We start from the raw sequence: 10,985 nt of genomic DNA, 5'->3' as shown, positions 1-10,985 counted from the left end.
AAAACGCCTGTGCATGGAGGGGGTGTTCCCTGCAGTGGAAGTGTTGGCCTTCAAGCGCTCGTTAGGATTAGCTCATGGTGGTACAACCTCTGCAGCTCTAAATGCTGAACCCAGCTCTAGGCCTTCCTCCAAAGGCTGCGAGGACAAGGCAATGGATGTGGTATAAATTATTGCCTTCCTGTGTGGGTGCTGGGGTTACGTGGGGTCCAGCACAGCTGTCACCAGTCTTTTGGGAGGAAATGCCAGCAGGTGAGATGGAGTCATTGGCAGGGGGATGAGTTGGTCCTCACACACACAGATAAAGGGGAGGGACAGCAAAGGTCGGGGTCCTTCTCCATCTATACGTACAACAGGTCAGCAAAGGCAGCAGACAAAGGGTGAAATGCCTGTGCACCCTATGGGAGCTCCTCAGGGTCTGGGATTATGACAGTCCTGGAGGGCAGACTCCGTCACGAGGACCAGGCACAGCTGTGCTGCTCACTGAGCTCTACCACCTCCTGCATCTCTCTGGCCTCTGGCACCACCTGAGCGTTTCTGTAGGTTTGCTTTGTTGCAGTTAAATTCAGGGCGTAGGGCCTGAGGTGGGGTGTGTCCTGGAGCAGAGTCAGAAGAGAAAGGGCACTCCTGGAGGCTTTGTGTTCCTGCTAAAGTCAATCCCTAATTGCTGATCTGGCTTCATCCAGAAGCTCTTCTAGAAGGAGTTTAAATTTGCTATCACAATGGGCAGAAAAAGCCACAGCAAATCACAGGTCATGACAACTTGGGATTTTCTATTTTATTGCCTTCCTCACGCTGTTTAGCAAGAGAATTCTTTATGTTATCAGAGAGTTTACAGCTCGCGGGGGGACAGGGATGACTTGTACTGAACATCCAACCCACTGCAGGCAAGCTGCTAAGCACTGAGGTCAATAAATCTTGACCTCCTGTCTGCTGTAACTTGGTTTTTGTGGCCATTACACGGAGCAGAATCCAATGAACTTTGGAGTATTTGTAAACAGCGCTGCAAGGAAGATGCAGGCAACAAGGGCAAAAAAAAGAGGAGCGGCACGCTGTTCCCTCTTCTCCCTCAGCCTCGGAGAAGGGACTTGAGTAACACCCAACTTGTTCTTCTTTATGTGGAAAAACCCAAAGGCTCCACAGGTGGAGGGTACCCCCGAGGCCGGGAATCGCTGCGAAGGGGGTGCTGTGTGGGTAGAGAGGTGCTCAGAAGAGAAAGGAGAAGGTGGCAGCGCCCTGAAGGGGAGCGGAGAGGGGCCGCAGTGAAATCGCAGCATGAATACTCGAGCTGTAAATTTTTTAGTTAAGGTTCCTATCATATGCTTCTATTTTTAACACAGTTAAAATTAAACTCTGCAGCCAAGGCTGAGCGCTAGAAATTCTTTCTTCACTACTTCAGCATTGCCAGTGTCTTTTTAGACAACTTTCTTCTCCTCTTCTGCAACCTCAGATACGGGATACTTCAGCTCTACAGGACAGTAAGTATCATCTCTCCGCCCTCAGGAGTGACCTCCTAAAGGAACTTCCAGCACCGAGTAGATGAGAGTGACACCAGACACTGTCATGACAGCTTTTAATTTGTGAGCCTTTTCCTTGGCCCTCTGTTCGTGGAGGGTTACTGCTGAAAATCTGCGCGGACCTGTCCTTGATTCACCCCGCCTGACGCTGCCGCACAGATGGCATCTGCAATCAGGAGAGCAAGGGAGCGCTGGTGCAGCTTAAATAAGACTTGCAGGTTGGGGTCAAAGCCTCAATCCTCATTCTTGAGTTCCTCACCTCAATACAACCAGCCTTGAAGCAGCCTCCTGGTCTGCAACACGGTCTGACGTGGAACACTTCATAGCGGGGCTCTGCCCTTGTATCTGGCAGACCCACCCGTCCTGGGGGGGGTTTATTTGTCTTTACAGCAGGTTTTAAATTCTGTGAGGCTGCCACTTCTGTCTTTTAATGTGCTCCACCAACTGCTGCTGCACAAACATCAACCAAAGGTGTTTTGTGCAGCACAGAGTTTCCTCGGGGAGTATTTAGAATTTGCCTTTAGCTCCATTTAGGAGACAGAGGAAGGTGGAGGCTGCTCTGTCAGGCCCTTGGCTGGCAAAAAGGGATCTGGTGTTTTGTGGTTGTATCTATCTTGTCTATCAGAAAGAAACTGACAGTTTGTGTCCATCTGCAAAAGATTTCTTTAAAAATTTTAGAAGCGACCGTTTCATAATACAGTGCAAAATTTATAGACTGTAGCTGCTCTTCCCTTCCCTGGAAGGGGAAGAATATTGCAATTATCCCTTTTTAATCTTTCTTGTTATCCATTGTGTCTGGCAGGTGGAGGTGAAAATAGATGGGAGATTTACAGTGCATCTGTTTAAAGATCTAATGCTGGACTCATCCAGAACTTGGCTCATGATTTTTAACAGATTTTGTACCATATTAGCAAAGTGTAATTACATAGAAAAGCGGGGCTAAGAAGAAATAGCCATTAAAAAGACATTTACCAGCAGTAACCGCGCTACAGCAGTGGAGATCCTTCCTTCTGTCAAATACAGCTCAATTCCTACTCTTCCAAAAACATCCAAGGCCTCTTTTTTAGGAGATGCCCATGGCAGCCGTGGGGACGCTCAGCACAGCACCACCAGCCTGTGCAGCAAAACAGCATTAACCTGGGAGGAGCACCTTTGGCAAACAGTTGTGTTTTTCTAAATTTGAGGGACTACCTTTAAATTAAGGTTCAAGATTTCATGCAAAAGCCCTTGTGCCTTTTCATTTCTTGCTGCCAGGGCAAGAGTTGAACAGAATTCCAAAACTGGAAGTTTGCTGCATAATCTAAACCTTTATTGACTGAACATTTACCTGAAAACTCACACCACTTCTTGCTCATGACGTGAAAAGTAATAGTAAAAGCCTTTGTGTGAAGGTCAGGTTACAGGAAAGTCAGGGGGAGGTTGGTTTTGGGTTTTTTTTGGGGGGGTGTTGTTAGTTTTTTGTTGTGTTGTTTTTTTTAAAGGGTCATGGTTTGGTTGCACCCATGTTACTGCTTTTTGTCAGCTGTGTAACTTTGGAATTGTAAAGTTATTTTTATGTGAATAATGGGTATATATTTTATTCATTAAATGTATTTGAAAACTACAGATTTTTTTTTCTTTCTTTCCTTCTAATTAGAAGTTCCACTTGAACCGTGAGCCGGTTTGTACAGAACCAGCCTCCCCCAGTCCCAGATGAGCTGCCATCAAACTAGTTTGAGCTGCCCTTGCAAGCAACACATGGAAAAGGTGACTGAAGTCCCAAGACTGTGCCTGCTGCCCTCCTGTGACACTGTCTGCCCTGCAGGCACATCCTCAAGAACAATGCTGAAGAAGTAGTAGCTGAGGTCTGAGATAAGATGTGATCTTTGAAACTTAGGGCTTAGCAGCCTCCAGAGGGGATTTAAGAACTTCAAACCCCTGGTACTAACTGGGATTTCTGTCCCTGGGAAATGTAAATTTGATCAGCTGCTTCTAGTTGTGTTTCCTGCTAATGGTTTGATCAGCTAAAGGGGGTTGGGAGTGGGAAGTTAAGTCGAGGACCCTGGATTTCAGCAGGCACTTAAAGGTAGGAGCTGAAAAATGGAAGAGATTAAAAAAACCCACAGAAACCCCAGCATAAAATGCTCCTTTGGATTCAATAGAGGTGCAGTGCCAGGTGACAGCAGAAAGCCACATACAGGCCTGGGCTTGGGCACGTAAGAAGGAGAAGGGGAGCAAACAATGTGACACTAATTTGTAGCTGTAGGTGCCTCTGTTTGTGGCACTTGCCTCAGGCACTGAGTTAAGGAGGTAGTGACTTCCATCTTTCCCCCATCCCTCAGAAAGCAGGAAGAACGATAGCAGTGCATATTTTTTTTCCCTTCTGCTAGGCAGGAGGCACATGTCATCTTCTTAATTACCACTAGGTGTTTTAATCATTGTTACTAGTGTGCTCTCACTAATTTACAATGAGTTGCTAGCGTGTGCCACCAGACTTTGCATTCAGGATCTGTGCATTCCCCTTCTCACAAAAAGGCAGTAGAAAAGCTGAGTTTACCTGTGCTTTATTACAAAACTTACCCGTAGAGCTCCAGCGCTCTGCCTGCTCACACACACCCCTGGCAACTTCCCTCCCAGGGCGGGTGGAAATCACATTCCCCAATGTCACACCGAAGGGAGAGAGATGAAAATGACTCTTTCACCTCCTGCTATTCTTTTGCTCCTCTGCTTTTGGCTGCAGCATCCAGGGGAGGCCAGGATGAAATGCCGCTTGGGGTAGAACCAATAGTCCTGACGAAGTTCACTTGCAGCAAAGCAGATGGAAGGAAGCTCAGGCTTTCTGTAGCCACTTGGGTGGTTGTTCTCTTGTGGCTACTCCGAGAGCTTCTTCTCTAGTAACTGCTTCACCAGAACTGGGTTGGATCGTCCTTGGGTTTCCCTTTGTACCAGGCCGATCAACTTATTTAGGACTTTTAGATTTCCTGCCTTTATGGCCATAACCTTTAAAGAAAAACAAAACAGAACAAGAGACACCGCTGTTACATGGAAACTGGAAATTTCCCCCATTCACAGCCAGGGTATGAATAATTTTGTCCTTTGGACCATTGTTGTAGAATGCTGTATTTTGGGCTGCTATTTATAAAAACTGCCTTCAGCTCTGCAATAAGCTCCTGCTCCGCTCCCATGAGACTGCAGCAAGTCCCTCCAACAGCAGGGCCTTACAACTAATAGAAAGATCTCCTTTTATTGGAAGTAAGAAAACATTTTTAGATTTTAACAGCAGCTGCAACTCGAACAGCGACTTCCTGGAAAAGAGCCAGAAAAGGGAGATGCACTTCTTTTCGCTAATAGGATCTACCTTTTTACTCACTGCACTGTTCAGTTACAAGTAATTTGCATCAAATCACAACCTTATTTGATAACATTTGTGAGATCCTTCAAGCTCAGACGTAGGTGGTTTTGTAACAGCATGTTATTTCCTTTAAGCAAGGAATCCTTTGCAACGTGGCAGTTAATTAACTGATCAGAAATACGACCTCCTATCAGGCAGTGCTTGATGCACCATCACCTGCAAAACAGCACGGGCCGTATTTAAAAGCTAAGTAAATGACACTGAAAAAAGCATTGGAAGTGTCACTTCCAGGCATTTCTAAAGGAGATGTTACCGCTGAAAGACAAGCTTCTGGCCTTCATGTTGTTTGTGTGGCAGGGAAGACGTTCTCTACGTTGTCAGAGTCGCTGGGCAAAACACGATGGCTTCAATGAAACAGGATGTCATGTTTACAGACATTAAGGCAAGGACTGCGAACATATGAACCACCCACTGTGCCAACACCAAGCACAAATGCAAATATTACTACTTGTGATGGTATCTGAATTATTGGCAGTCTAAAACCTTCCCTGTAATATCTCAATACGGAAAGGACTCGTGACTCCTGATCTAGAAATTCCCTTTGCGGGGCAGAGCGCAGAACAATCCAGATACCCCACTTCTCATGGAGAGCTCAATGTGGGCTTGAGCAACTGTTTGTAAGTCAGTTCATTGTAAAGGAAGTCGCTATCACCAAGCACAGCATACTTTGTTCTCTTCCCCGTCAAGTACTCGGCTAACTCTTTGGTGAGGTGAGCTCTCGCAGCCATTTAAAGCAATGAATTACAGGCCTTCAAAGCAGCTTTTGCCTGAGCAAAAAATCACCTGGAAAAAGCAGGGAAGTGTGGCCGTTCTACTGCTTTCAGCTCGACTGAAACAGTGGAAAACAAGAGAGGAATTACATCCTCTGAAAAAGCATTATTATTGAAATGGCAGCACAGTTATGGACCTTCGGCTTCTGCACTTCCCAATCAGTTCTAATGTTCTTTCTATCCACACTTGTGCCTCCGAACCAGTCTGAAAATACAGCAGCACTTTTATCAGGCTCTGCAAATGAGTCACGCTGATGGAGGTCACGCCGACCTACTGCAAAGCTCATTTTCTTTATCAAAAGCTCTTGCCGAGCTGTTAGCATCCCCCAATGAGATCCGGGGTGGGTGGTATTGTTCTCAAAAGATGTTAATGTTTTTTTCCAAATGGCAAATGTATCTAGACAATGTTTATACTGGAAGTCAGCTATTCACTTCTGCTTTTACATTTTTGCTCCAGAGAATATATAAGCACTTGTTTTCATTTTGCTTTTTCTAAAGCTGATTTTAGACTCAGACAAGATCCCTTCCCGCTCCTCCCCTTCACCATCAACAAGGGTGGAGGTTTTTTTCCCCCCCTTTTTCCAGTTCAGACCTTGTTAGACCCACGAGCCAGGTAGAACTGCTGCATCTTCTTCCAAGGAGATGGGGAAGATCCAAAACCCCATCTCTCCTGCTGCTGCCTCAGCCCAGCAGCGGAGCAGACAGCAGCTCTGGAGCCACTGATACCGATGCCGCTGCCACGGGAGTCCAGCTCCTCCCCACCCCACAGCCACCGTGGGGCAGGAAAGCCAGCTGGACTGGGCTCTTTGGCAGGGCATGGAGACAGGAACATGGCAAAGAGACAGATCCAAGTAAAATTTCTGCCTTGCCAGCTCGGATACAGTCTCCAATTTCATAACTAATCTCTGCCTCGCTGGCAGATCACCTCCATCTCCAGCTTCGGAACAGTTTAAGAGCGTTGCCCTAATATCACAACCCATGACATAAAAATCAGAGTTATGTGGCCGGGTGGCCAGGTCAGGTTAATGGCAGTAGAGCTGGAGAGAGAAAGAGTCCCACGGTTTTCCTTTCCTGCATTAAATTTGTATGGTCTCTCAGAGTAACTTAGCACATTAGCCAGACTGGTAATTTCTTCTGCTGATCATCTGGTGTATGCTTCCATTTCCAAAATAACGTTTAGTAAAATAAGAAAGGAGAAGAAAAGCCTGATAATATCTGAGCAGTAGCTTTGATGCTTCTATACTGGCTCTAGAGCTCAAATGACAATCAAAAGGAAAAAAAAAAAAAAGGCCATTTTAAGCCCCTTTTTAGTGTCACAGAGTGCCAGAGTGCACAAGCTTCCCAGCACCATCATAATCACCTCATTTTCTTGTCCATCAATCACCGCCTGGCAGATCTGTTCAAGCTCTTTTTGATCCTGTATCAGTTCAAGTTTCTTTTCTTTAACAATTTCAAGAGGAGTCTTCCCTTCTCCCTTCCACAGCTCCGCAAACACCTGAAAATCACAAGGAGTAGCGCAGGTCAGTGTCTTGAATTACCAGTGTTGTTTACGTGCAGCATTTCAGTTACTGTCCAAGAAGTCAGATTTTAGTTAAAGCAAGAGCACACTGTCTAAATGTGAACAAAGCCAGGATTTAAACCTGTGCTGTGCTGAAAGAGACATAAGAGACGTTGAAAGAGAAATAAGACAAAGCATTTTCACTCTGTGTGAGTGCAGGTCAATGGTTTGCAACCGGTCCTCTGCAGCCTACCCCTGTCCCGGGCCCTGCTCGCTGCTCCCAGCGATGGAACCTGCACAAAGAAGTTTGTCTGGTGCAGCCCCCGTGCACCTTTGCTGGGAGAGGGGGGCGCCGGGGCAGTGTCGCTGCCCCCAAGGCTGCCCCTCAGGCAGCACTCACCCTCAGCTCACATTATTCACAAAATCTGCCTGAGAGCAGGAAGAAAATGCATTTCCATGAGCAATGTCTCTGCCCGGGAAGTGGCGATGAGCTGACTATTGTACCGAGTCCAATCCCAGGTAACTCATCCCATTACCAGCCCTCATCAGCCAGCTGTAATGAGGATACGTGTGACAAAGCAGAAGAAAAATAGTGCTGAGCAGAAGGCAGGCAGCAGCTCCAGCCCATCTATGCATCACCTCCAGTACTGGAATGCTGGGTGAACCCAGGCCTTCAGAATAATCACTTGCTAATGCCGGTGTGTTTCCCTGTGCTCTAGCGGGGCTATCGCCCTGGAATAAACTTGAGAGAAGAGAACATTTATAAAAAACCAATTTCCTTGGGCAGTCATTTTCTGTATTCCCTTTGCTCTTATTTCAGAGCTGTGGGAGGAGAGAAAGAAAACCATTATTAAAACAGCTGCTTGTGCTCCATCCTGAGCTGAAGATATGATTGTATGTTCGGGCCGTTGCTGTGTACCAATATGGAAATGGATGTCACATCCCAATTTCAGCATTAAATGCTCACTGCGGGATGAAGAAACAGGGACGGGGAGAGGAGAAGGGGCATTCAAGCTGCATGTTAAATTACCAGCAGGGCAGCGAGACAACTTAGGAAATGAAGCATGTGGGATGGTATCTTAACTACCCCAGCAATTTTCTTCAGCATGAAAAATTTTCTGGTACAAAAGAGCTTCAGTTAAACAATTTTGTACCCACATTGGGTATTTAAGAACCACGCATTGACACAATTCCTGCAAGAGGAGATTTGTTTGCCAGCGGTACCCCAAAGCTTTTTATGGGATCTTATCCCTCCACTGGGGACCTTGAGAGAGGGTAATGACACGCAGCTGAGCTGTGGCAGCTGCAGCTTGGGTTTTCCCCTAGAAGAGGGTTAACAATATTAAAGGGACTGATAAGCAGTCAGAGTTACAACCGCTCTTATAGGCAAAGCTTTCAGGTGTTTATATCTAAATAAATCAGTGCAGTATACGATGCCTTCTACACAGTCTTCCTTCTAGTGCAGGACTTAAAAATCATCATGCCTGGAATACCCCTAGAAAGAAATACATCCAACTGAGACTCTACCTGTCTGCAGCCACTCGTCTTTCTGTTTTTGTTGCACTCCACTGCAACCCCCTCCCGCTCCTTCCCTGAGGGACCAGGCAGGAGGCTTTCTGTCCTCAAGGCCACCTGGCGATGAGCTGACTATTGTACCGAGTCCAATCCCAGGTAACTCATCCCATTACCAGCCCTCATCAGCCAGCTGTAATGAGGATACGTGTGACAAAGCAGAAGAAAAATAGTGCTGAGCAGAAGGAAGGCAGCAGCTCCAGCCCATCTATGCATCACCTCCAGTACTGGAATGCTGGGTGAACCCAGGCCTTCAGAATAATCACTTGCTAATGCCGGTGTGTTTCCCTGTGCTCTAGCGGGGCTATCGCCCTGGAATAAACTTGAGAGAAGAGAACATTTATAAAAAACCAATTTCCTTGGGCAGTCATTTTCTGTATTCCCTTTGCTCTTATTTCAGAGCTGTGGGAGGAGAGAAAGAAAACCATTATTAAAACAGCTGCTTGTGCTCCATCCTGAGCTGAAGATATGATTGTATGTTCGGGCCGTTGCTGTGTACCAATATGGAAATGGATGTCACATCCCAATTTCAGCATTAAATGCTCACTGCGGGATGAAGAAACAGGGACGGGGAGAGGAGAAGGGGCATTCAAGCTGCATGTTAAATTACCAGCAGGGCAGCGAGACAACTTAGGAAATGAAGCATGTGGGATGGTATCTTAACTACCCCAGCAATTTTCTTCAGCATGAAAAATTTTCTGGTACAAAAGAGCTTCAGTTAAACAATTTTGTACCCACATTGGGTATTTAAGAACCACGCATTGACACAATTCCTGCAAGAGGAGATTTGTTTGCCAGCGGTACCCCAAAGCTTTTTATGGGATCTTATCCCTCCACTGGGGACCTTGAGAGAGGGTAATGACACGCAGCTGAGCTGTGGCAGCTGCAGCTTGGGTTTTCCCCTAGAAGAGGGTTAACAATATTAAAGGGACTGATAAGCAGTCAGAGTTACAACCGCTCTTATAGGCAAAGCTTTCAGGTGTTTATATCTAAATAAATCAGTGCAGTATACGATGCCTTCTACACAGTCTTCCTTCTAGTGCAGGACTTAAAAATCATCATGCCTGGAATACCCCTAGAAAGAAATACTGAGACTCTACCTGTCTGCAGCCACTCGTCTTTCTGTTTTTGTTGCACTCCACTGCAACCCCCTCCCGCTCCTTCCCTGAGGGACCAGGCAGGAGGCTTTCTGTCCTCAAGGCCACCTGAGGCACCAGGAGGGTGCATCACTCCTCAAGAAGGAGCTTTGTCCTCTCTGCACAGCACAGCCCACAGCAAAACACCCTGGAGAATCTGAAGCACTGCACAAATTGGGGGCTGGACAATGAATAAGCCTTATCACTCTTCTGGGAAACTGCAGATGTGGTTTTTAGGACTGGTAGGTATTCAAGCAGGATGCCATGGGCTGCAGGAGTGGAAAATCTGCAACAAACAAAATCTAAGCAGCCGACCATGGCGGAGTTACCCAGGAGCAACCCGTACATCAGGCTGACTTAGATCAGGGGCAGGACAGCTTGACAGTCAGAGATCCAGCTCTGATTCCCTGCTATTCCTGTGCCAAACATCTCCTGGCACTGAGAAAAGCCTGCCCATTAGAAACCTTGAAGGCACCAGATTTTCCCCGTGACATCTGCACGATGTGTACTTCTCAATTTGGTAACAAGCATCTCCACTTAGCTAGTGGAGCAACAATGTTATCAAGGCCCTCGCTTGTTTACAGGTATGTAGAAAAGCAGAGAGAGATGTGGCCAAGACCTGTCAAAGATGCACTTTTAAAAATGTGTTTCTCCTCTTGGCAAGGAGTACAAATCTAAAGAAAGCAGTTTAAAAAATGATTTCAACTCATTTACACAAACTGCCTGCACTAGAACAGGAGGATCAAATTATGAAGTCTCCAGAGCCAAAATGAGAATCTCAGGCCTCATTTCCATTACTGAAATCTCAGTAGTTTCTACTATTGATTCTTGCCTGAGCGTGATTAGATTTTAATGATGTTCTGCTGTTTCTTACCTCCATAGGCATGGCAGCAAACCATTGGTCAAGATGAATTAATCAGGACTTCCATGTCTGGCTGCCACGGGCACCATATCAAACATTTTGCAACTGGTGAATGTGCCAGCTGACTGCTGTGCCTGAGAATGCTCCAACTGGAAACCCTATCTGCAGTGATTTGCTGCCAAGGGCGGGGGGAAGCAGCAGGCAGTACCACTCCAGTCACTCCTGTGGGCATCTCTCCTTCC

General features: G+C 46.4%; 1 protein-coding gene across 1 annotated transcript in view; it reads right to left on the bottom strand.

Moving 5' to 3' along the window:
* Nucleotides 1-4,041: 4,041 nt before the first annotated feature.
* Nucleotides 4,042-10,985, bottom strand: part of GATB (glutamyl-tRNA(Gln) amidotransferase, subunit B) — a 43,897-nt gene continuing 36,953 nt past the window's right edge. Inside the window, exons 12-13 of the mRNA XM_014944935.1 lie at nucleotides 7,036-7,170; nucleotides 4,042-4,493 (exon numbers count right to left, since the gene is read on the bottom strand). Of these exons, the coding sequence (XP_014800421.1) occupies nucleotides 4,365-4,493; nucleotides 7,036-7,170 (264 nt within the window). The 3' untranslated portion in view covers nucleotides 4,042-4,364. The remainder of the gene's footprint in view (nucleotides 4,494-7,035; nucleotides 7,171-10,985) is intronic.

Source organism: Calidris pugnax, unplaced genomic scaffold (genome assembly GCF_001431845.1).
Source record: "Calidris pugnax isolate Ruff unplaced genomic scaffold, ASM143184v1 scaffold15, whole genome shotgun sequence".
NCBI classification, from domain to species: Eukaryota; Metazoa; Chordata; class Aves; order Charadriiformes; family Scolopacidae; genus Calidris; species Calidris pugnax.
This window is presented reverse-complemented; position numbering and strand designations above follow the sequence as displayed.